Consider the following 26478-nt stretch of genomic DNA (forward strand, 5'->3'; position numbering starts at 1 on the left):
ATGAATTAATCCCATTAACACATACTTAGTATTACATTATAGCTTTAATCTGAAGGAGAATTACTGAAAACAAATCATCAGGCTGTTTAAGTTGCGCAACACTTTAGAGTAAGCATCTTTCATAATAATTATATAATACAAAAACTGCAATATTTGGCTTTTTAGAAATAATCCTCCTCTATAATTAAGACATCAGCACTGCAGTTCTGGCCGAGGTTACATTTATATAACTGAGCTCAAATATTTTGCTGTTTTGAACGACTGACTTCATTGGAATAAAAAAAGAAAATTACTATTGGTCCCACTTTTAATACAATTCAAGTTTAATTTAAAACACTTAATTGTTTTTTTAAAAATCAAAATAAATCTCTTCAGCACATAATTTAAAACAGTCTCTGAAACAGCTCCATATTGAATCTGAACTGCAGGTAATTTCTAAATAAATTTAAAAATAAGGTTCCAAAGACTAACCTCATTTTTTGCAAAAAAGTATCCCCCTTATGGCTTTGGTCTAGACCAAAAAATAAGTAAATAAATTTTAAACCTATGTATCAATGGTCACATTTTGGTCTTGAAGACAGACCACAAATTGTCTGGGTAAGTAAGGTTACGGTGAAGCAGACAGGGATCCACACAGAACTGCTAAATAGACAGAAGAGCAACTTTGCTTTTCTGTTTGGACTTCAAGCCCTTGGAGGCAGGGTTCTTCTGCTCTTGCTACTACAAGTTGTAGAGCAACTGAAAGGCCTAAATAATACTTAGCCATGTAAACACAGCTGAAATGATGCAACCCTTACTGTGAAGTGAGCTCTAATGTATACAACAACATTACAGACATATAATTTTTTTTTTAAGTCAGTAACTTGCACAAGTTTTTAACCATGATGTGGTAAGAATAAAATATAAAACCAGAAACCTTCAACAGTCAAAAGCTTTAAAACTTGCTAAGACACAGTGTTTACACATTTCAACTATTTTTGTTTCAAGCTGCATACTCCAATAGCTGAGCAACAGGTATTTTCCTTTCTATTCATTACACTCATAAAAACCCAACTCAGTAAGTTTTGATTAAGCAGAAAACAAAGCTTTGTTAGTAAGAAAACAAATCTGAGTCAATTAAAATGTGCAATCAGTATCACATCTTTGTGGACATTTGCTTGGCAAACATGCTAACTGTTAAAGTCTTTCCTGATATTACTGTTTTGATTTTGGAAAATTGTTACAGAACTCATGATATGGTATTACTGAGATAGCAGTGGTGACCAGCCCTCAGAAAACAAGCTTTTAAAGACAAGTTCTTTCTAAAGTAGAGATATCAAAACTTATTAAGACCATAAAATGCAGTTGGATCAGTCAGGTATCTACAAAAAAAACTATATCCAAAACAAATGGAGATCAAAATCGGAAAAAACAAATACACGGACAAAAATCTGATACAATATATTAACCAAAAGTGGCTTCATAAATTGCTACAGTTAAATGAAATTTTCGATTAGATATAGTATGATAAGTTCACATAGCTCTGTTGCACCCCATCTAGATTTTTTTGTCTTTGGATTACTGTTTGAAGATAGACCAGAACAAAGATTGCAAATCCAAGTACATAATTTTCAGTGAGAGGCAGAAAACAGCTTGACCGGCTGCATTCATAAAAGAATGATGAAAACAAAGGAACATGCGAGGTTTCAGGAGGGAATGAAATCTGAAACAACAGAGAGGGTAAAGGAACATAGTTTCATGGCAAAATAGTATTTTGGACTACTACAACTCCAGCTGAAGAAGAAATTCCCACCGCGGCAGCCATCTGGAAGCAGAAAAATCGTGGCTATCCTCCAAAGTTCTGTAAATGGTAGTGGTGAAGAACATTAAGTGGAGGAGACCATGGAAAGGCTCTTTAATAGTGTCTACAACTCTGTACCTTTTTTTTGGAACCCACAGGTCTTAGAAACATTTGTAGAACCCTGAGCTACTCATAGACTTAACTATCTCCAATAGTTCAAGTGAAGAAACGGTACAGCTGGGGTTTAGGAAAGCAGATGTTTAAGCTACTGGATGTCTGGAGTGTCTAAAAGTCCTGTTCTCAGAGATGAGAGGTACACCAAGGTAAAATACAGAGTTCCAGCCTATCTAGGCTAAAATAAATCTATGCAGATTTATCATAGTGAGATCCAAGCACAGCAGACCCAAGTAGCAGATTCCTAAAGAAACAAAGAAAAAACCTCAAAACCCCCATGAACCCAAACAAAAAACAGATCCAAGTCATGAACCAAAAAGGCCAATATTTTTAAAACTGTCTACAATAGAAACAATATAGTAAAAAAACCCTTGACCTTTACTAACACTAAAAGGAAGATTTTGTAACAAGTTAAAAAAAATACAACAACAAACAAACATACAAACACATGCATTCCACTTAACTTTAGGCCCTAAGTAATCTCAGGTTTCCCAATTCCTTAGTCAGTACAGTGAGAAAAAAACTACCAGGGGCTTACTTAGAATTTGCATAGGTTGAATTATCCTCTGAAGCTGTTCTCTTTCCCTAATCCTTCTCAAGACATCTTTGGGTAACTACGTTTCTAATACAGCTCTTAGCTAAATGCCTATATAATCACTGGATTGTATTTAAAATGCAACTCATTTAACAAACACACTGAAGTCCTCAGATGGTAATAACTATTCTTTTGCTCAGAATTTTGCAAAATCCTTAATTTTCCAGATACCTGTATTTCGTTAGACTGTGGCGAAAAAAGGTGAACACCACTCATTTGTAGTTACTCTATACTGATGTTTAAAATTAACATATATGAAAAAGAAATAAAGTAGCTTATTATATTTTCACATACCCTTATGTAACTGCCTAATAATATTAATGTACTTCAATCTTAAATTTACTCTTACAAAGCCTAGCAAAAGAATTTCTTGATAATATTTTTTAATTTTATGCAATGTTGAAGTACATTCTTTAGTCTCACTAAAATAACTATTTATACATACATTAGGACTAATTCAAAGCCTACTAAAATGACTGTTACATCTTTAACTAACTTCAGATACTCTGGATCAGACCTTTAACTTCATGATTACCAAGAGAGAGCTCACGATCTTCATTTATGGGGTCATCAGCTCAAGAAAATTCAACTAAACAAGCGTAGCTAGTAAACTCAAAAGTGAGGATACATATCTCAAAACTATCATTCCCAGCAGAAAGAGTTGAAATACCAGTTTGCAGTTGACGTATCAACACTACATACACAGAGATCAGAAGCACACTTACACGTGCTGCGCGTTAATGAATATTTTTGGAACTAGAATTCCAAGCATACACCAAAGCTGTTATTCAAAGACTGAATATTCAAAGTAGCTCTTCAAACCAGTAGTGAGACACCTGAATTAAGAAAGCCTGGCATTGCCATCACTGTACCTCCATTGCATTACACATTTAATCATTACATTTATTTCCAATTCAAACAAAAAATGTGAAGATAGTTTGAGACGATGCGTAAGCTAACAGTAAATTATCAACCTAGTGCACTAACACTGAAGTGGTTGTTGCAACACAGAACTAGGCACAGATAAAATTATTCCAAGAAACTTCATGCAGGCTTTCCCAGAGATCCATCCTGCCACAGCTACATGCCTAGGAATAACCCATTAGTTATTTTAAACAGAGATTCAAGCACACATGTTCTGACAAATTCAAGACTGCAACTGCTTTCTAACCCTCTCTTCCCACCATGATCCTTAACCAATCAGGTTGTTGTTGAAAATTATGGAAGCAAAATAAAAATGGTTTCTGTGGGTCTTCACTTTCTGCAGCAATTACTATGGCTTTACATACATATACATACAGATAAACTCAAATATTGAACACTAAAGAATCAGTTTTGGGGTTTGTATGTTTTTTTCCTAAAAAAGAAGAGAATTACAGCAACTCTTGCTACCATGCTCATGACTTCTCCTCCTCCAAGACTAGCTTCTTATGTACTTCAAGCACCTGGTTGGTGCCCACTGCTTCCCAAACAGGGAATCAGTCCGACTTGGATATGCCAACACTTCAGCTACATTCACAGGTTGGGAAGGGGACTCCATGGCTGAAAAAAGCCATTTTCTTTAGCAGAAATGTTTTAGATGTAAGTGCTACAGGCTTTCCAAGTAGTTCCTCTTAGTGGGGGGGAATGAAAGGAGGATGAATGCCCACAGAAGAAATCCCATGCCACAGCTGAAATTTCAAAGCAACTCCAGTTTCCTCAGCAGAGTGCTCCACAGCACTCATGTTACATGGGCTTAAGGCTGACCACCACTCTGCATCCACCTACACTTTCTTTGTGCTTCTCTAAAAACAAACAATAAAAATCCACTCTAACAGATTTTTTCTGACCAGTACTAGGGAACATTTGATGTACACTGAAGATGTATCTAACACACTTTTATCACATGCCACACAAAACAGCACTGAATCAGGCTACATTTACCTGTAAGACAAAATGAGCTGGAGTTCCATATTCTGTTTCACTGTGCTCAGTACCCTCAGCTATGACATTCCACCATGCTTCAACTATGCTTGTTTATCAGTTTGAAAAAGTAGTGTGTCCTAGCACCTGTTGCACACCTACGTGAGCTCACAAAAGATGGTCCCCAAGTGGTATCTCCCCAGGATGCTGATTTCACTGGCACTCTGAAAGCATTTCACACAGCCTGCCAAGTTTCAGTTTTGTGCAAGGTGCAACAGGTGCTTCCACCTAAAAAATACACTTAGTGGAGGGGATCAGTGACCGTTTTTTATCACAGAATCATAGACTGGTTTGGGTTATAAGAGGCCTTAAAGATTATCTAATTCCAACCCCTCCTCAACCCACCATGGGCAGGGACACCTCTCACTAGACCAGGTTGCTCAGAGCCCCACCCAAACTGGCCTTGAACACTTGCAGGGATGGGACATCCACAGCCTCTCTAGGAGGCAACCTGTTCCAGTGTCTCACCACCCCTTTCACTACATAATTTCTTCCTATTCTCTAACCTAAATCTACTCTTTCAGTTTAAAATGTCATCCTATTGCTACATGTGCTTGTGAAAAGTCCTTCCCCAGCATTCCTACAGGCCCCCTTCAGATACTGGATGGCTGCTATGAGGTCTGCTCAGAGCATTCTCTTCTCCAGGTTGAAGAACATACATGTGACACAAGATTTTCATTTAAACAGAAAACAAACGACTTTTTCACATGCTTATTCCTGTAATATCAAGGTACACCTTACACCCCTTTGAGGCTCTGCTCTTTTTATCTCTCTTGATTACATTGTTGCCTGACCCTACATTGTTAACTTAAAGCAGACATAGCAGTTTGTTGTAGCTACGTGCTATGGCTTTCTGGAGAGAATTTTGCGTATTTATTTTTGCAGTCCTGTGTTAGCCATGCTAGAATGAATGCTCTTCTTCACAAGTAACACAGTAATACTGTTTCATATATAACCTGATAGGAGGAGAAGATACTCCAAAGCGTGTGGTGAGGTTTACACGCTGGAGGGGAGACCGTCGCAGGGGAACTTGACAGGCTTGAGAAGTGGGCTTGTGCAAACTGCATGAAGTTCAACCAGGCCAAGTGCAAGGTTCTGCACCTGGGTTGGGGCAATCCCCATGCACAAATATAGGCTGGGTGGAGAATGGGTCAAAAGCAGTCTAGAGGAGAAGGACTTGGGGGTGATGGTGGATGAGAAGCTCAACAGGAACTGGTAATGTCCACTTACAGACCACAAAGCCAACTATGTCCTGGGCTGCATCAAAAGAAGTGTGACCAGCAGGTTGAGGAGGTGATTCTCCCCCTTTACTTGGTTCTCGTGAGACCCCACCTGGAGTACTGTGTCCAGTTCTGGAGCCCCCAACATAAGAAGGACATGGAGCTCATGAAGAAATTCCAGAGAAGGGCTGTGAAGATGATCCAAGGGCTAGAGCGCCTCTCCTATGAGGACAGGCTGAGAGAACTGAGGCTGTTCAGGCTGGAGAAGAGAAGACTCTAAGGATACCTTAGAGCAAGCAGCCTTCCACTGGGGCCTATAGGAAAGCTAGGGAAGGACTTTTTACAAGGACTTGCAGTGAGAGAACAAGGGGTAATGGATCAAAACTGAAAGAGGGAAGATTTAGGTTAGACATTAGGAGGAAATTCTTTAGTGAGTTGGTGAGACACTGGAACAGGTTGCCCAGGGAAGCTGGGGAAGCCTCATGCCTGGAAGTGTTCTAGGCCAGGCTAGATGATGCTCTGAGCAACCTGATCTAGTGGGAGGTGTGCCTGTCCATGCAGGGGGACTGGTACTAGATCATCTTTAAGGTCCCTTCCAACTCAAACCATTCTGACTCTATGATCTATGAAACACAAAAGAGTTATACTGATATAGTTTAGTATCCCAAATGATTGCCTAGGAATCAGGGAACCTTTATTCCAGACCACTGCATTATTCCAGAAGTTGAAAACCACCCCGTACGTCTTACCAGGTGCCTGAGGGTCACCTGGCCTCAGTGCCTAGAGGTCAGGCATGGATATCCTGAGTGCAGTCATACCAGCTCTCAGGATCCAGCTGTTAGCAGCTTGTTCCCCCTTTACCACTGAAAGATCAGAGACTTGATCTTTTGTCCTGAAGTATAACCAAAAAGTAAGTAAAGATTTGAAATTTGTACTGGGGATGTTAGTGACATATTTTGTTTCTTTTTACACATGGATCTGCATGCAAGTCTGCAGATTGTGACAAAAATATGGATGGCGTTTTCACATTAGTGCAAGCCCAAAGTAACTACTGACTTAATACATTTACTTCAGATATACAACAGTATATGAAAGAACATAAGCCAAAAATAATTTACAGATTTAACTCCTTCAGTTTATGATTTTTAAACACTCTAACAAATCAGAACAGTCACAATTTTCGTATGCAAAGTGTATTCTAGGTTGTCTAGTATGCGTAGTTTAGGGAAAATGATGCATTGATATTTAATTATAAAATAAATGTCTTTGTTGTCTAAATGCACTGCTTGAAAACTTTTATATTTTTTGTTTCTGTCAGCAGTGTTGGCAAATCCTATTTTTATCTCCCAAGAGAGCTTTTACTGTTTTACTTAAAACTCCTGAAGGCAATCACAATTCAAACTTCCGCACATGCTTCTATAAAGACACAGCAATGACAAAAAACTCTAAAAAGTAATATTTCTTCCAAAGCCAGAAAGGTCATTTGGACCGAGGTACCCAAAATGACTGACTGGATTTGGCTCACTAGAATAATTCCTTTCATACGAAGCTACTGCTTCCTCTCTCCTGTCCTCTTTTTCAGATACATCTCGCTATAAATAAGGGCAAGCTGGGGTTGCATGAATTCTTGCACAGCTTGCTCCCTTTCATCATGTTTATGGAAACATCACAGCTCTTCTTTCTTCACCTAAACAAAAATGGGCATGCCAGGATACCTGCTCTGTTTACTGATGATATATGATGGATGAACATCCGCTTGCATAAAAGCGGCATGTGTGCTTGTAAAAGGACAAGTAAGGACATAGAGGACATGTACAGCACACCATCTCTCATCGTGTGTTGAGAAATACACAGCCAGTACAGCAAAGAGACACATATATATGTTACTGAATGGTGAGCATGTCTCAAGACAATGTCATATTTGGATACATCACCTGAATAAAATAGACTGCTATTATCAGCTGATTTGACAGGAAATAATTACATTTTGGTCTTGTATGGTTATACCTCATTAATTCCCATATTCTCTCCCATTATGCACTAATGGGATCACCCCACCTCAAAATGGATCTGACAAGCAAAGACAAGAGAAACCTACAAAACCAAACTGTTTTCTGTATGAGCACTGTAAAGTAAGTGTAAAATTATGAATGGCAATATTCAAATAATTATACACTGTTTCTTAGGAAAGAAGAAGTGCTCGAAATCTAGAGAAACAGTAACAAAATAGGTTTAAAATAAAGGAGAGGGAAGGAGAGTTCCACCTCCCTACCAAAACTCAATTACATGGTGCAACTCAAACTCACTGCTGTGGAAGACTGTGGAGGCAAGAGCTATAAACAGCTTAACAAAGGAACTTGGCTAACTTGGGGTGGGTGAGCATATAACTGGAAAATAAATTTGATGGGTTTGAGATACCCTGATTCAGCCCAAACCTGCTGGCTGACAATCCAAAGGGTAAAACCAGAAAACAGCATATCTTCACCTAAAACACAGTGCTTCGGTACTTCCAACACAATCTGATGGAACATTAACTCAGATGGACTTCAGTGTGGTATTTCTAATGCTCTTTTTGTAGTTATAGTCAGACCAAACAGGATTTTGGCATGCTTATATGCATGTGGCTGCACAAAGGTATGCTGCTTGGAGGCTTAGATAGACCAAAGGAAGATCACCTACTCTTGCATGAAACGGCTATTTTCATCTATTTATCTCAGCACTGAGTCAAACACGTCAGAAACAAAGGCTGCTACCTGAGAGCATCTAGACATGATCAGAATCCACGCTCAAGTCACAATTTCCCTTGAAAGTCTATTAGAAAGATTAGTCACCCTCACGGTTCAGAAGAAAAAAAAACAAACCAACAATGCTACATTTTCACTTTTCCAAAGATTTGTACATGCTTTTCACAGTCATCTTTTGATCTGCAACTCTTTACTACTCTCACTAGAGGTCATTTTCCTCTCTCTTTTTATTGTTATACTTCTCTTTCCCCCAACCCAATTTTTTTATAGTGTGTGGTCATCTGTAGACACCAGAATTGGAGACATTAGCTCAGTAGCTGTCTTACTAGTGCCACACACAGAAGTGAGGAGTGTATGTCTCTGCTGCAACTCACTATTGTTCCCTTCCACAAGTGTGAAGTTCTTATGATCCTTTCTCAGTGACAACACTCTAATGAAGGATCACAGAATGTACTTATTATGGCTCTTAAATCTTTCTTCTAGCACTACTTCCCATTATTTAATCTTCTATCAATGCAACAAGCATATTCATTCTTAAATGCCAGAAGGCAAACCACAGTTCTGTTTCAATTGTCATGGGTCTGAAGTGTCTTTATTCTGCTTTGCAGGACTCATGATTTTTCTCATTGGGGACTGCCAGTATTTTACTACTGCAGGGTGAAAAAAAACTTTTTGTATGTGATGTAGCAGATAACTGTGACATAGGAAGAACTTCCACACCAGTAACGTATGTTTGTTTATTGCTCTCCCTATATTTATAGGTTATTTTATAGGCCATATAAAACATTTGCTATTTATTACTAAGGCCATTCAAACTAGCATGGTATGACAGTTGAACTATTCTTTTAAAGTTTCCAGGGTTTAAAGAAGACTTTTTTCTCTAATGCTTTCTTTCTATCAATGGTCACTGCCAGTCACAAATATGAGGCCTGAGAGAACCAGGATTATAATGCTGAAAAATGAACGCACTCTGCTGGATTTGATCTAAAGGTTTTAATGGATTCATTTCCACTTTCCTTTCTAACAAAGTTAAACAACCTTTTGCCATACATGCATGAATGGGGAATATAGGGAGTTGCATTCACTGTTACTCATTTGTCATATTTTCAACGAAAGTATCACTTGGGAGTGTTGAGCCAGAGAACTGCACAGTCAACTGACTTTTTTTTTTTTAAATCATGGTCTACTGAAAGCATCTTTTTCTGTTTAAAACAGAGACATGCATTATGTTACACTTCAGAGTTTGGGGCAAATATGAGAGAAGAATAAGGTAACTGAAATACTTCTGACCCAGATGAAATGGGTGACAAGTGACTCAGGTCTTTCTTCTCCACTCATAATAAAATACTTAATAAAGAAGGATGAAGATGAAGCAAATGGGTAGGAGCAGGTGTGAAAGAGACGCCAACTTCGGCATCTGAGTTAGCAGAGTGTAGGCAGCTGATTTATTGGCACTGCCACAAAGATCTCCAAGTTTGTCTAAAGGTGCATTTGTGAACAGTCACATCTAGTTATGGAAAAAACAGACAAATTATTATCATGCATGCACTTCAGTCTGTGCAGATCAGGGAATTAAGACATAGAAAATATTTAAAGGTATGATATTAATAAAAGGAAGGTTATTAAGTTAATTACTTCTGTTTCACACATATCTTTATCAACTTTTATATCATGAAGTGATATACAATGCGATGCAGTATTTTGAGAGGAGTCAAAGTTAACTTCAACTCAGCCTACTATTCACCCACATCAGATAGAGTTGACATAAATTTGACAATATGGTGAGGCAGGCAGCTAACCATTAGAAAGCTTTTTTAAACAAATAAACAATTTTGGCTTGAAAATATGCTTCTTCTAAACAAAAACAGTTCTCTTCCTGATAACGCATGCACATTCACTGTGCTCTACTATGCTATTTTAATAGCATACTAACATATGAGTATATGGACTTAAAACCTTCATGTCTCTAAAGTAGAAATAAACATAGGAAGTCAATATCCTGGAGTCTCAACACACACCTAGGTATGATATTCTCACTGGGACTGCAACAAGTATAACAACTAGCTCCTGAAAAACAGATTGTCAGTCTGCAAATAGTCTCTCCTCCACATTTATCAGGGTTTGTAAGAAAGTTTTAGGTCTTATGTAAAAAAGGCAGTTAACAAATAAAAATAACCTTTAAAAATTGGGAATACTTATTTTTAAGACTCTATTTCTAATGAAAATGTTTTAATTATTCTTTATTTTCTAAATTATATCTGAATCATTGAAAATTAAACCATAAAATTAGAAGAGATTATTTCACGGGAAAAAATGATTAATTTTACTTTAGCTATAGCAGAATTGCTAGGTACATTTTCAAGTATGCGTTAAATGTCTTGAAAATAATACATATTTAATAGGACTCATGTGCACATATGTAGACACATTTTTTATGTCTGCATGTGTGTCTTTATATATAAAGGTGGAAACAACACTGCTATATTCTATAGTTAGACCTAAATTAAGTAACAGCATCTGGATATAGAACAATACATTAAATCTACATAACCTCAGGAAATTCCATACTAAAATTATCTCTCCTTTAATTCCACAGCATTAGCACTGAATGGGAATCAAGACAGCAGCTGGTGTTAGGTATCAGATGCATTGAACTAATACACAGTTTATTTTTAAAAAATTAAACAAACTTTAGACTCAGAACAGAACATGTTATATAGTGTTCCCATTAAACCTCTGGCTACATGTTGCTGGAACTGTAAGAGTAATTGGGCAGTAGTTCCCACCTCTTCCCTGCTGCTGCTGCTTTTCTTGATCCCTTTCTCCTTCTCCTTCAGCCACTTGCTATTTATAACTTAGCACCAGTGACAGGACTTAAACATTAAGCAAAGCTTCAGTACTTCAGGTACCTTTCAAGCTTGATCTGAGGACAAAAGCTGCATATACTCTTAGCAATTTCACTAAAGAGAATATAGGAAAATGCTGAACACCAGCTGAAAACAGCTGCTGTAGTTACACAAGACAAATGCACATGCACACACTTATTTCATTTAATGCCCCCCTCATCGATATACCCACTTAAAAGAGGCAACTTTTGAAACTTGAAATCTCTGATGAAACCTTGAAACTGTGGCTCATGGGGTCGTGTCATGTATCCCTCAGAGGTCCCATCTGTCTTTTAGTTACAACTGGAGTCCAGACAGCGTGACTCAATTGCTTAACCTTTAAGCAAATAAAGTGAGATAAAGTCAACCAATAATCACAGATGTTTTTCAAAGATTTACTGTCTCCTTCAAGGCATTTTCTGCTCTAGGGCTATTTTGCCATAGGATGTTGCAAAGTGAAAAGAAAATAGGCCATCACAGCTGAGTTAACAGTACCACTATGATCTGAGGTTATTGATCAACAAATGTCCTAGACTACCATAAAAAAAATCCACCCACCTCTACTCTCGCTACTCCCAGCTGCTCATTCCTGCCCTCTCACAAGTCCTTGTCTCCTGTACAGACACCAGCAGATGTGAAGCCAAGAGGTAAATCACACTGAAAAAGTGGTCCAACCGATTAGTCCTCAACCCTGACTCCATTCCCCCACACAAGCTGTCATTCAGCTCATGTTCCCAACTCAGTTTCCCCATACAGATCCCCACATACTCCCGTAGGCACTTGGGAAAGCGTGTCTGGGATAGTAGTACCAAACTACATGGGTTTAAGCAGTTAACTTCAGCTGGAACTGCTCCAGTTTTTCCACTTCTAAGACCTAGATGTTTATTCAATGGTTTTGACAGACTTTAACCTGAAGCTTGATTTTTCCACTGGGGAACTGTTCTAATGCCTGTTTCTTGTCCACATTAAAACAGTGCAGCCTCCTCAAAGAAGATCTGTAGCATCTTAAACTGACAGAGAACTATGATCTGGAGTGATAGAGAAGAGAAACTAAGAACAGAAGGTGTCTCAGGGAGATACTTCATCATCTTCAGCAAAATTTGCCCAACAAATAAGCAATACAGCTTATGAATTTCCAGTAAAGACTTTGGCAGATTGCTCTACTAAAACACTAAAAGGTTCAACAAATGATCAGTATGTGTTCCCTGATGCTGCTGAACAAGACTTGATGTGCAGCAGGTCTTGAAGCAACAACAGTAAGGTTTTTCTCTTGAGTACTCAGCAATTCCAGAGCAGACAGCTAAAAAGGAGAAACTTGAGTGTAAAGGAACAGAAAAGCAGAAAAAAGGTTCTGTCTGCCCTGAGAAAAAAAAAAGAGAAAAAAGGAAGGACACTAGGAGAGGAAACAGAGCTAGAGTCTACAGCTGAGACTTGGATAGTAGAAAAGACAGTGGGCGAAACAGGAAAAAGAAACTGTGGTAAGGGAGATGTGAGAGACGACACTGAAGGAGGACCTGGGTTGGCATTGAATTGGCTATGTGGAGACTAACCAAAGGAATCAAAGAGCTGTGACAGCCTTGTGCAGCTTCATTGCCTTTTATTTGCGTAAAAAAGAGAAGGAAGATATCAGATTTTTTCACAATTTGATGAAGAGGAGAAGCAAGTCACAGAGAAAGCAGCAAGAAACTGGAGAGAGATTTAAGACACAGAAGCTGCTCAAGAACACAGGTGAAAGACAGAAGCTTAAAAGGTACAGCCTGTTGGCTCCCTCAGCTATTTCAGTATTTACACAATGCTGCCGTGAATGGGCAAAAACACGTACAGGTCCTAAGACATAAGCTTCCATCTTTTCAGCTGGATCAGTAGTTTCCTTATAAATTCCCGGCTCTCAAATTAGGTTCAGCATGGTGGGAGCACTTGGGCTGGTGGTGCTTACCTCCTCCCAATGCCAAACCCTATTCAGTCAGACAGAGGAACAGGATAATTATGGAGGATGAAGCTGCCTGGGATGGGGGGTGACAGTGAGGAGCAGGTAAAGGCAGCACTCCCATGCTTTGGGAAACCTGTCACACAGGCCTATGCCCACTGAGGACTGTCCTCTGGGCCCAGATGACACAACTGATAATTTGTATTGATCTTTTCAATGCCACTTATCAGACAACTTCAATAAGTATTAGAATAACATAATCAAAAAGGAAGTTTTTAATTCTAGCATTGTGTAAATTCTAGACACTTGATTTTTAGTGAAGTAGCAAACTGTAATTTGTACTATATACTCATATGCTAACATACATTTGCCTGTCAATACTACTATGTTTACCTTGGCTCTAGGCTAGCTATTATTTACGTGGAATTATAGCAAAATATTGATTATAAATCTTCACACCCTAGCAAGAGAGAGGTTTCCAGACACTAAACTTGTGTTATTGAAGACCAAGTACAAAGCAGAAGTAAACAATATTTGTTTATATGTCCTCCCATTAGTTGAACAGACATCACAATCACTTTAAATACAGGACTTTTATAGAAATAGTATTGGACAACTACTTCCATTCAACATTAATCCAAATAATAAACCACCAAGGGATGGGCATAGAAACAGCCAGCCTAAGTTTTCCTGCTCATGAGCTGCATGGATTTTGTTGCTGTAATCAACTTGTTTACAAATATGTCATTAACCAGATCACCCTGTTGCTACACAGCAGACAAGCACAGTACTATGTAATCACAAAGAAAGATGAGTTGGAGGTTAATAGTTGATTTTGTGCCACCTTCTGCTGGAAGCATAGCTGACTAATGAAATTAGCAATCTGGTCCAGCATTAGCAGTCCTTCATTTGATTTTAATTTTATAGATATACAAGGAAAAAAAGCACAAAAAATGTGTTCAAGATTATATTACATTAAAACAAGAATTACTTCCCCATAGAGTTTTTCCCTGATCTTTTACTTCCAGACAGTTATCTCTTGCACATGTAAAATATACAAGTTAACAGGTAGTTTGCTATTAAATAAAAAGCTGTTTTACTCCAAAAAGCAAAACTGATTTGCTTAATAAGACCTACATAAACACCCTTGTTACTCACAGGTTAAATGAATAAGACAGTCTTATTGTAATAAACTGTTCACATTGGAAGTCAGAGTTGAGAGGGATGTATTTGCTAGAAAGTAAAACACCCACAAAGAATCCCTGCAACAGGGACGTGACTACTCCTAGCTCATTTTGCTACGCAGTAAAGCAAGAACAGTCACTAGAAGTGGTTTACCTAGAATGCTTTACTTAACACTTTAAAATACTCATCAGTAAACTGTTGCACAGTCACTATAGGTCAGCATAAATCTGCTGCTACCAAAAGGAGTACCCTTGTTTTACCTCCCCTGTATCAGTTTTTCTAACACAAGTAGAAGGAGGGGTAAGAACTAGGGGAACAAAGACAGGCTTCTGGCTGGAGCACCCCTTCTATCAAATTTATGCCACAAGTACAACTTTATGTCCCATAGCCCAGGTGCACTGCAGTAACTTCATACTCTTATGCACCACCTTCTTCAACTGCTATGGCTGGACCGAGAAAGGTGTGATCAACTGCACCTTTAGATCAGTGTTGCTTACAACAGCATAATTACACTAGAAAATTAACTTACTGAAGAGAACTCTAAAGTAAAATCACTGCAATTTCATTAACAAAAAAAGATTTAACAAAAAAAAAAAAATAAACCCTTCTGTCCTTCCCAGGTACAGCTCTGCCAGAGTTTGGAATGAAATAAAGAAAATGCCACCAAAGAAGGTCGCTGAAATTTCTTACACTGTTGTGCGCATCACTGAGTAGAGCCAGATAGGTTATGGGATCTTCCTGTTTGTTAGTTTTCTTTCAATTTCCTAGAAGACTTTGATGCCAATACTGAGGTCCAGCTAAAGCATTTCCTTTTCAGAGTATCAGGACGTTGATTGCAAAATAGCTCTGATTTTATGAAAGGACATTGGAAAATAATTGGTAAGCAGAGGATAACAGCCATTCTGCCTGAAATTCAGCCACTTCAATGATTACCAAAATAAATGTTTACCAATCCAATTTTTCTTTCAAGATTGCTACTCAGCTATCATTTCAAGTTCTATAGGATAATCAATTCATTCCACATCTTAGTAAGTCTTTGCATTTACTTTAAATTCCTCAAAACTGTATTAAATCACAAAGTGATTTGGAAAATTCCCATTCTAATGAAATAGAATTAGCTAATGAACACACCCTGCTCTGGCTCAAAATACGCTTTCTTTTTAATAGCTTCCTTGTTAGGCAGCTGAAAAGTTAAATATACATAGTGATTATAAGAATGTGTTACAAGAGCATGTGTTAAACAGCCTGTAAGTTAGGGGCTGTATAACAATGCATGTAACGGGGATTTTGAGGAATTTGTTGTGCATGTTATTTATGGAAGGAAAGAATAAAATTAAAGCTAAATACAGTTTTCACAGTTGTAATAAATAATGTGTAGAATAATAGCAGAATTCAATAGGTTAGCTCAAACATGGAAAATATATTTAGAAGAAAAAACCCTGAATGTTATCCTGAACTTCGATTTTATTCAATGTCACTTGTCAGATAATACCTCCAAGATAATAATAAGGATTTAAACATATATGCTTCAGTGGGGCCCCTAGCAAGATGCACATAATCCTCAAGCTCAGCACATGGTACTTCTCTGGTAAGATAGAGGAAAGATGTCCTATCACCACAAAGAAGAAGGAACAAAGAATGCAAGGGGAAAAAAAAGAAAGAAAAAACACCAGAAAAAAAACCCAACGAACCCTAGATTACTTCATTTTCTTCAAAAGAAGATATAGAACTCCTAAGGGTTAATGCTGGATGTCTGCTAAAGCTCACATTATATAATACTTAGTTTCCCTTAATTCCCCTACTTTCCCCTGCTCTTCCTGAAAGAGGAGAAAAGGGAATTAGGGGAAATGTATGACCCAAATGCTTAGGACTCAACTCCACCACCTTCCTATAAATATCCCTGCAACTCTTCCCATGCTTTTCTGTGGAGTAGAGTATCAAGAGCAGGACAGGTTTATGGCTATACTTGCACCGCACCTGTGTTCACGAAGTGGTATTTGGATTTTTTTTACAAATAAATCCATAATAGGGTTCCAGGCACCACAAGGACCTCCAAAGAGCTACAAATTTTGATTCTGACCTACAAGGAAAATCCTGCAGAAAACTGGCAAGAACACAGGCAGAATGAAGAACTACCATGAATGTATAAAGGTCTAAAGATGAAAATAAAATCAGCCTCTTATTGAAGGAGGTGGGTGAAATCTAACATTGGACCTGCTCCCTCTGATCGATTAAAATATAAAACCACATTTGTATTTGATTGCAATATAGTATGAAAGAATTAAATGACACATTTATGTTTGTATTTAGTTTGGTCTTTGAAAATCTCAGGACATATATGCCACATCCCAAAATAAACAGCAAATGTTATTTTCTAAGTGCTGAAAATAACTTTTGTGCCTGTGTAACACACAAGATTCAAATAAGAGAGAAGCAGAGAATATTAACTGTAGAATAAGTATAAATACTGCAGGTCACTTAAAATCAAAGGTGCTACACTACACTCAAGCTGGCACCATCTTGGTACAAAGCAGTTCAGGATCCACTAACCACTCATGGCATCTTCAGTATGAAACTCAACAAATCCATGGACGAAATGTCCAGAAACAGATAGCAAAGGGATGAAGCAGGGGCACGTCTGCTAATGAGCAGGAGTGAAGAGAAATAAGAAAGGCATGAAGTTGAATGATCACAGGTAAGGAACACCTTCATTACAAAATAAATAAATAAATCACAGAATCTTAGGGGTTGGAAGGGACCTCGAAAGATCATCTAGTCCAAGCCCCCATCCAGAACAGGATCACCTAGAGTACATCACACACGAACATGTCCAGGAGGGTTTTGAATGTCTCCAGAGAAGGAGACTCCACAACCTCTCTGGGCAGCCTGTTTCACTGCTCTGTCACTCTCACAGGAAAGAAGTTTTTTCTCATGTTTACATGGAACCTCCTGTATTCCAGTTTGCACCTATTGCCCCTTGTCCTATCCCTAGACATCACTGAAAAAAGTCTGGCTCCATCCTCCAGACACTCGCCCTTAACATATTTGTAAACATTGATGAGGTTGAGGGATCTTTAGCCAGAAGAAGAGCAATGGAGAGGGGGACTCAATAAAACCACAAGCAGCATGGACAGAGTTGTTCCCTGCCTTGTTCAAGACAAAGGCTGGCAAAGATTAATAAATAATTAACAGGTGTCATGCTCACGACAAGCAAAAGGAATGGTTCTTTCACAGAATCACAGAAGGCCAGGGGTTGGAAGGACCTCTGGAGACTGAGTCCAACCCCCCTGCCAGAGCAGGAATGCCACAGAATCTAGGGCAGGTCACTCAGAAATGCATCCAGACAAGTCTTCAAAGTTTCCAGAGAAGGAGACTCCACAACCTCTCTGGGCAGCCTGTTCCAGTGCTCTGTCATCCTTTCCCCATGTTGAGGTGGAACTTCCTGTGCTCTAGCTTGCATACATTGCCCTTTGTCCTATGTTCAGTTTTGTTCAGTCTGGGGGCTTGTGTTTTTGTTTTGTTTTATTTACTACTATATCTATTAAATAAAACATCCACTCAAAGTCAAACTTCTTGATACAGAAAGGTTTTGATGTCAAAAGTTTCTGTGGGCTCAATAAGCACCTGGATGACATGTAAGAGAAAGACAACTGAAAGCTAATAAATAGAACAAAATATTCCCCCTACATACCTCACCATTTTAAGGCAAGGACATCCACAAGCTGCCCTGCTGCCAACAGTCTGTAAGCATGTAGTGACACTTCCCATTTCTTTGCTCAGGAGGAGGTTGTCAAGTAAGTTCTGTAATTTGGCAGGGCCTTGGATGTTAACAGCATAAATAAAAAGGGAGGAAGAAGTCCAGCCAAAAAACAACTAAGAGGTACTGGAAGAGCCAGAAGAGTGGCTGTAGCCAGGTGCATGTTGCCATGGTTGCTCTTTCACTATGAAAAACTTATGAGCCTGGGGACCCTGTGAACATCCAATGCCTGCGGTTGGATTTTCCAACTGCCCCAGCTCACCAAGGAACAAGCAGCAGGTACAGGCTTTCCACCAAGGTTTCAGGGCTTCTCCTGAATATATGGTCTGTGGGATGCAAAGGTGAAGGAACTAAGCAAGTGGAATATGAACCTCCACTGGTGGTTTGGGGACAAATCATCAGATGTCACACAAGCAGCCTTCCAAAGGGGTATCAAGCAGGGTAGTTCACAGGATAGAGGATAAGAAAAATCTTTTGGGGGGCAGAACTCAGTAGGCACTGTCTTCTTGCCAAAGTGCAGCCTTCATATGGAAGGAACTCGGGAAAAGCGGGTGCAAGGGGGAAGGCGTGACAGATCGCTCCGCACCATGGGCTGTGCATGAGGTTTCCAACATCACTCTCCAAAACATCCTCTGCCACACCAGCAAGGCACAGTGCAGGTTCAGTCACTGGGCAGTGTGGGCTGTCCAACCAACTGGCCCATGTTGGATACTGTTAAAAATGGTATACAGCACTAACTAGGCATGTTGCCTGACCAGGTACAGCCATTCTTCTACTGTTACATTACTTCAATACTCAAATACTGTAAGACAACTAATCATGGAGTAAAGCAGCAACTAACAGGCTCATCACAAAAATACACATCATCTATCTGTCATAAGAGATGAGGATTTGAAAATGTCATTATTTTTTATGAAAACATTAGTTAAAATATTCTAGAGTTTCATTACTACCAAGAGCCTTTTTATGCTCTTAACCCAGATTAGTAATGCCTGTTCAGTTTGGAGTTTGCCTTGTTCTTTATTTCTGCCTGATGCAACAGAACCGCCTGATTCTTTCTTCCTTTGAGGCACAGTCCTGCCCTCTGAAAATCCTTCACTGCTCCTTTCCCTACTTCCTGCTCTAAGATCACGGTTCAATGTGCCCTCACTGCTTGGATCAGCCAGTGTACAGGTATTTCAAAAAAGAAAGTACTCAGAATTCCTATACACTGACAGGCTTGGGGCATCAGCCACATCTCTAGGAAGCCTGTTCCAGTGCTTGACCACCTTCTTGGTAAAGAATAGCTTCCTAATATCAAGTCTAAACCTCTGCTGGCACAGCTTTGAACCATTCCCACATGCCCTATCACTGGATCCCAGAAAGAAGACATCAGCACCTCCTTCTCCACTGATAACCAATTCCTGATATTACTTATTTCACAACACTGCCACAAGCAGGTAGGAGTAACACTGGGGATGGCACCCCTGTGGCACCAGAAACACTTACATCCCCTGCTCCCCAGCAGCCTTCTGCTGTCTTCCAAGAATTGTCCAATTCTTTGCCAGCATTTTCCCTTTTCCAGGATAAAAAGTTCTGCTCTGATCAATGGGGAACAGGATGCAAAACAACTTCAACAGTTTTTAAGCCACACCCTTGAGGTCAGGCTATTTGAAAATTGACACCAAGTAGGTGAAGCCATTATGTGAACAGTATGGAGTACTACAGGGTTCAAGGTGACAGTGGTATTAATGTCATTAACTTCCCCAAGCAATCATTTTTCATTGAAGTTAGCCAAAAACAGTATCTTAAATTTTTTCTGTAGAAGTTGTATTGCCTTAGTAAAAACCTGGTGACAGGGCTGGATGGAATGTTCTGTGTGGAGTTGCTAAGGACTCTAGGAAGTTAACTATTTCACCCTAAACCAGAATTAATCCATACTCAGCAAAAACTAGAATGTAACCAAAATACACCAAGTACTATTTTTATTTTTTTTCCATCAGTTAACAGAAGGTGTTTTTCCTGTGTTTTCTCCTCCCTCAAAGAACACAATTTATCTTGGTTACTTTACTAAACAGGAGCATCTTACCCAAACATTCACCTGGTATTACATATCACTCAAGTTAGAAGCAAGGTGGACTTAGGGAAAAAAAGGTACTGAATATTTATGTTAGATAATGAAAACAATCATATCTAATCTACTCACTAAAAAAAATTCGAAAACTTTCCAAACAAAACTCTTAGGAAGCAATTTAGACTTTGAAAGAGCTTACATCTTTCAAATGACAACCTTGCTTGGAATTTCTTGTAATTCATTCTACAAACAGCTGTAGCACATTTTTTATATCAAGCAAGTATATTAAACTTGATAGGACACCAGTCTGGTTACAGTTGGATTCCCTTTGTTCCAAGCATTTTGTTCACATCAATCACTGACCACATACAAAAAAGAAGCAGCTAAACTCAAGGTTCTAGACAGACTTCCTATCCTAGATGTAGGGTATCAATGGGAGAGGATTATTACCATCACTGTCAGCTACAACAGGCTGAAGAACAAGTTCTGGTTTGTCTTTACTAAAATAGGTGGACACACACCCTTCTAGAACATGCAAGAGTTTAAACACACCCTGAACCTAAGGGAGCATAAAAATAGTATTTTTGATGGGATGTTTCTGTAAGCCCCCAAACACTGCTTAGTTAGTCAAAGTGATCCCCAAAGTTTTTTTAGAACCTCAGAAGTGCAATTATTTTTAAGCAGCAATCCCATGAAGTCCCTCAGACACACAAATGTGCTTAAACAAGATACCCAGGAATGCACATACCTGCACCAATAACTAGAAAGTGCCATGAGCTCTCAAGAGCTTAGTATTTTACTCTACTCCACAAAAGTCTAGGCCAAGGTTTAACAATCATAGAATCATATGTTCACAGGAGTGTTGCTTAGTCTTCATAATAGGTCGCATTATATTACATGTTCATCCATTGTATTTGATGCAAATCATGCTTCTAAAAAAACCACACCTTTGTGTGTGTGTGTCTGAAAAAAGAGAGTGGCTGCACACACATGAAAAGGAAAGTTGCAGCAGAAAAACACAGCTAGAGCAGAAAAACTTAACATCCTCCCTACCCAGTTGATTTAGCACTGCTGCAGTGAGGTTTATACTTGTTTTCAGAGTGGAAAACCTAGCCTCATCTCTCCCCAGTGCATGGAACATCACAACGCAGAGTAAAGCACACTTCATGAACTGAGAGGTGACCATAAAACTGATAGGTTTGAGATTACATCATCAAGATGCAGTGACAGGAGGAAACTCCAGAAATTGACAGACTGCTTTTCCTCCCACTCCTATACTAACAGTATTTAAACTCCATTAGCCATCAACTAGCAGCATTTTATTATTAAGTCAGATTTAAAAGTATTTAAAAATAATAAAAAGGTATCTCTCAGCTGAGGTAGCATCCAAGATAAATGAAGCTCAAGTAAGCACGCTTATTCTCATTGCGAAAGCAAATCACAGAGTGTTCTGTACTTTAGTGCTGTCTGTGTAGAGGGATACACTTTAGAACAGGCAAATACAATCTAATTAGCTATTCCCATTCTAATACAAAATTGCATAAATACAGTTTTAAACCTCTTAAAACCACATGGGACAACTGACCAACATTGCTTTTGTTTAGTCACATAATCCTAGAGGTTTGACAAGGCAACAAAATGAAAGTGCAGCTATGGCAAACCTCCCTAGCTGTGTGGCTTCAGTCCAGTTAACTTTACCACACCACTGGTACCACTATTACTACCATAACAACCTACTCCTGCTATTCTTACCCTATTACTGTCCTTACAGTCTGGGTACATGCTACTGTCACACTTGCATTTCAATAACATAAGAAGTTTAATTCATGCCCAGAATGCCTGTGTAATCTCTCTAGCTAACATTGAAAATTTCCACAAACAAATGATAAAGAATTATCTATTTATTTTAAATACTTGGCCCTCCCATAGTAGATAGTATATACTCACCACACCTTCCAAATTCAAAACTACCTAAAACAAAAGAGCCAGAGACTGAACGCATTATAATGAGTTATTCAAATATTCATACACAGTACAAGGAGCTAAAGTTTCAAGTCACAAGTGCCACACACCTGCTCACCCTTGCCTTGTTGCAGCTGCTCCAAGCATCCCTGTTGGCTGGCGGTGCAGAGAGGTGGTGAGTCCCTGACAAACTGCAGGAACTCGGGGGGCAGGAGGGCTCATTTCCCCAGTCCCACCTTAACCAGACAGAGAACTGAAATACCAGGTCTTCCTCAGCAGGCCACCCAGACAGAGGAAGGGAGCCAGGGCCACCCAGCCTCCTTGCCCTGCTGGGGAGGGGTGGCATGCTGATGCCAGGGAGTTGCCTAAGCAAGGAATCTCCCCTGTGATGCAGCAAATTTGAAAGAGGTGATTTACAGGCAGAATTCATTACCATCCCACTGAGCAGACAGTTCAGCTGAAAAGTATTAATCTAGGCTCTGTAAGCTTGTTAAATAATGAACTTCACCCTTAGACTGAAAACAAAAAAAAAGGGGGGAGGCAGTGTTGCACAAGCTTATCAGTGCCCACTTGCTGCAGAACATGCCCTTGCAAGAGCTGTGTATGAAGAACAACTATTTTTATCTGTAATGCTTCCAAGTTGCTGCAAATCTCTAGGACAAGATTAATACACAACACTCACCTGTGTAAAGACACCATAACATTATTTTCTGCCCAGCTGTTCCTCGTATGTTGGGAGGTCCCTCAACTTCATTCTCACTTAAAAATGTTTCTAAAGCCAAAGTTCTTAATATAGCAGTGAAGAGAATGAACTATATCTTGTAAAGAGTTGACTCAAAATGCTGTAGGACCTGCACTTAGACATCAGTTTAATATGCAGTATGGCATGTTAATGGAAAATAAAAACAGAGAAAGCATAACCTCTATGAACACAAGCTCAAGTGATCGTGCATTTTTCCTTGAAATTAAGAAAGCTCAAGCAGATGACTTTTTACTGACAACATAATCATATTTTCCTTGAAACAATTACTTACAGTTTATTTACTTAATCCATTCACAATTACTTCAGACATTCATCTCAACGTACTCTCATCACAGAACAAATATGCATAGTACTCACTCACTCAAACAGTTCCAGCAAAAGCAACTAACTCACAAGTACAGGCTTCCAACATGACTAAGTCTGCTTAGATCCAGAGTAATTTTCTCTACTAGTCAGGCACGAAAACATTTTTCTGTTAATGTAATCGCTTAACACATGCTATCCAGTTCACTTCCCGGTCTCTTGACCTTTCCTTCCTTTGGTTTGCTGACAGTTCTCCTTTTTCCAGAGAGCACTTGCACTTCTACACAAAGCAGAACAGCGGCAGCTCCTAAACACACCGAGGTTTCTTCAAGAACGCAGGACTATCCACAACACGTGCACGGGAACATACAGCATCACTTAGGAGAGTAGCTTCCCTATCAGCTGTTCCACCTCAGCAGTTTAAGCATACAAATTACGCACCATGCTCCGGTTTTTATTCTTTCTACCTTTCCAGCATAAACCATTCTGAGGCTTTACAACTCAAATGCCAGTTTCACCCAGTAAGTAACTGACTTACAGTCACGGACTGGGAAGAGCTGCAGGATTTTTAGCCTTCCTTACGTTCTGTGGTTCTTTTATAAATAGTCTAAGTGGTAAAAGTGACCAGCTGAATTGATTTTGTGTTCCCATTTTTAAATACTTATGTTTGAAAAATACTGGATAAACATTCAAGCAATATGTTCAATGATAACATCGTAGCACTCAGAACACGGCAGTGTAAGCATTTGGCTGTAATAAAAATATTTTAAGAGAAAGTATAGTATGCTCAATAACTTTCTCCATAGAGCATATTATTTTAAAAGCATGAATTCTGTGAACACATAGTCTACAACAATTTGAATACCTGAAAGAAGTACAGCTAATGCACACTACAGAAAGTTGACTTCCCACATAGTTAAATCCTCCCAACTTCTAATCAGTAAAACAAACAACATAGGGAAAAAAAAAAAAAAGTCAGCTTAACTTCTAATCCACATGCGTCCCTCCCTATACTGACATGAACAGTGAATGATCTGGGTCATGACTGGTTTCCATAGTATGTCAGAAACCCTCAAAACAAGACGAGGGTAAGAGTTGCTATAAACTCAGATATCCAAGGTCTTCCTAAAAATGCCACGTGCTTACAGAACCACATACTATGCACCGTTTTTATGTATTAGCATACCCCCAACTGCAAAACCACACGTACCAAAGGGACTTGAATTCTATATTACGAAACTTCCTAAGCAAGAAAAAATTAACACAAAATTGTAAGGATCTGTGACTGGAATCTGAGAATTCAACGTGCACCTGGGCATAATGAAAATTTTCAGACTCCAGCGTCACCTTACACCTCCCGTCAACTCTGTCGCGCCGCAGCAACTCATCCAAAGTGTCAATAATTCCAAGAGACTTTTTAACAAACAGAAATTCTCGGGTTTTGTCCCTCTCCGCCTCCCTCGCCGCTCCGCTCCTATGCACAGCTGCTCACTCCAGAGCTCCCAGCCCGCCCCAGCTCCCCGCAGCTTCGGCCGCACCGAAGGAGCCCGGGGCCAGCCACGAGCCGCCCGCGGGCAGGGCCCCGCCGCCAGCTCCAGCCCGCCAGGCGCTGCCCTGTCCCAGCTCCGCCGCAAACAGCCAGGCCGGGCAGCGCCAGCACCAGGGCAGGAGCAGAGCCCTTGGGCTGCTGCCTCTGCCCATCAGGTGTTTCGCGTTTTGGTCAATGCAGTTGTTCCCGTGCAACCTTCCTTCCGCCATCCCTGAAATCCCAGATTTATTTTTTTCTCCTGAAATAAATCCTTCCCCCAGTTATAAAGAACACCCCACTTAAAAAGGCTTCTTCCAGGTGTTCTCCTTGGTGGGATTTCCAAGCGGTCCGTTCAAACGGGCTCGGAACCACACTCCTAGAGGAGCGCGCTGGCATCTGCAGCGGGGGCACGGGCTGATGGGCTTACCTTTGCCTCCCCCGCCTCGGGCTCCTCCTCGTAGTACCCCTGGCCGGACTCGTAGGCGGCGGCGGCGGCCGGCTGCCGGGGTCCCAGCAGCACGGCGCCCGCAGCGAGGCAGCACCCCAGGGAGAGCACCTCCAGCAAGTGCATGGTGCGAAGATGGCAGGGCGGGCGCGGAGCGGGGCCGCGGGGCAGGCGGAGGAATGCAGGCGAAATTATGAGGCTCCTTCTCTTCCTCTCCCCCCTCCCTCCCCTCGCAATATCCAAGGCAGTAAAATCCGTGGGATGGAGAAGATGCGGTAGCAGCAGCTCCTAGACGCCTGTAGGGGAGTTCTCAACTTTCCCAGCCGCCGTGAAAATTCTCACCGAAGTTATCCCGAGCTTGCCAGGTAAAAAACCCACCAGGAAACCGGACATCCGAGGCTGCGCTCACTCAGGAGCAGGGGAGGTGGAAAGCGCAGAGAGGAGGAGGAGGGAAGGGAAGGAAGGAGAGCGAGCGCCAGAGCGGGACCCAGAGGCCGCCTGCAGCCGGAGAAGTTCCCTTCACCCTCCCGCGCGGGCCGTGCCCAGGGGGTCCGCTCCGCGCCCCTCCGCCCGCCGCGGAGCTCTCTCCGGACGCCCGTCGGCGGCAGCGCGGCCGGGGGGTGCGCGGCGCCTGGAGCTGCGCGGCGGCGGCGGGGGCCGCGCATGGCGAAAGCGCCCTCTGCCTGCGGCGCGGCGGGAGCGGGCCCGGCGCCTGCCTCCCCCGCCTCCTGCTGCTGCTGCCGCCGGCGCTGCGCCGCACCCCGGGGAGCCGGCCCAGCGCCCCGCGGGCAAGAGGCCGCCCGGGGCGCTCGGCGTGGCGGCGGTGCCGGGAAAGGGAGGCGACCAGGCCCGGGCCTCCCTTGCGCATCGCAGAGGGGCACGGGCGGTCCCGCAGAGCTGGGCTTGTCCCGCCCCGAGCCTTGGCTCCGCGAAGATGAAGCCCGCAGTCCCGAGGGCAGAGCAAAGTTCCCGCTTGTTTCATTCGGCTTCGAAACCGCCGGATGGAGTTGGGTAAAGCGCACACAAAGAAATAACGCAAGAAACCTTCTGTTAATCCTAATCCGTTACTTGCTGAGCAGTGTTGACAGCTTGGCTAGAGTATAGCAACTTTTTTTTTTTTTCTTTTTTTTAAATCCAGAGAGAAAGATTTTGCCGCGTTAGAAACAAGAGTAACCCGAGAGTACCATACCCATGT

At 40.7% G+C, this 26478-nt stretch overlaps 1 protein-coding gene across 1 annotated transcript in view; it reads right to left on the minus strand.

Moving 5' to 3' along the window:
* The window catches only part of VEGFC (vascular endothelial growth factor C), a 73342-nt gene extending 47718 nt beyond the window's left edge, over positions 1–25624 (minus strand). The window contains exon 1 of the mRNA XM_051618038.1: positions 25266–25624. Coding sequence (XP_051473998.1) covers positions 25266–25409 — 144 coding nt within the window. The 5' untranslated portion in view covers positions 25410–25624. The remainder of the gene's footprint in view (positions 1–25265) is intronic.
* Between the last annotated feature and the right edge of the window lie 854 nt (positions 25625–26478).

This window comes from Apus apus, chromosome 4, assembly GCF_020740795.1.
Source record: "Apus apus isolate bApuApu2 chromosome 4, bApuApu2.pri.cur, whole genome shotgun sequence".
In the NCBI taxonomy this organism is placed as follows: domain Eukaryota; kingdom Metazoa; phylum Chordata; class Aves; order Apodiformes; family Apodidae; genus Apus; species Apus apus.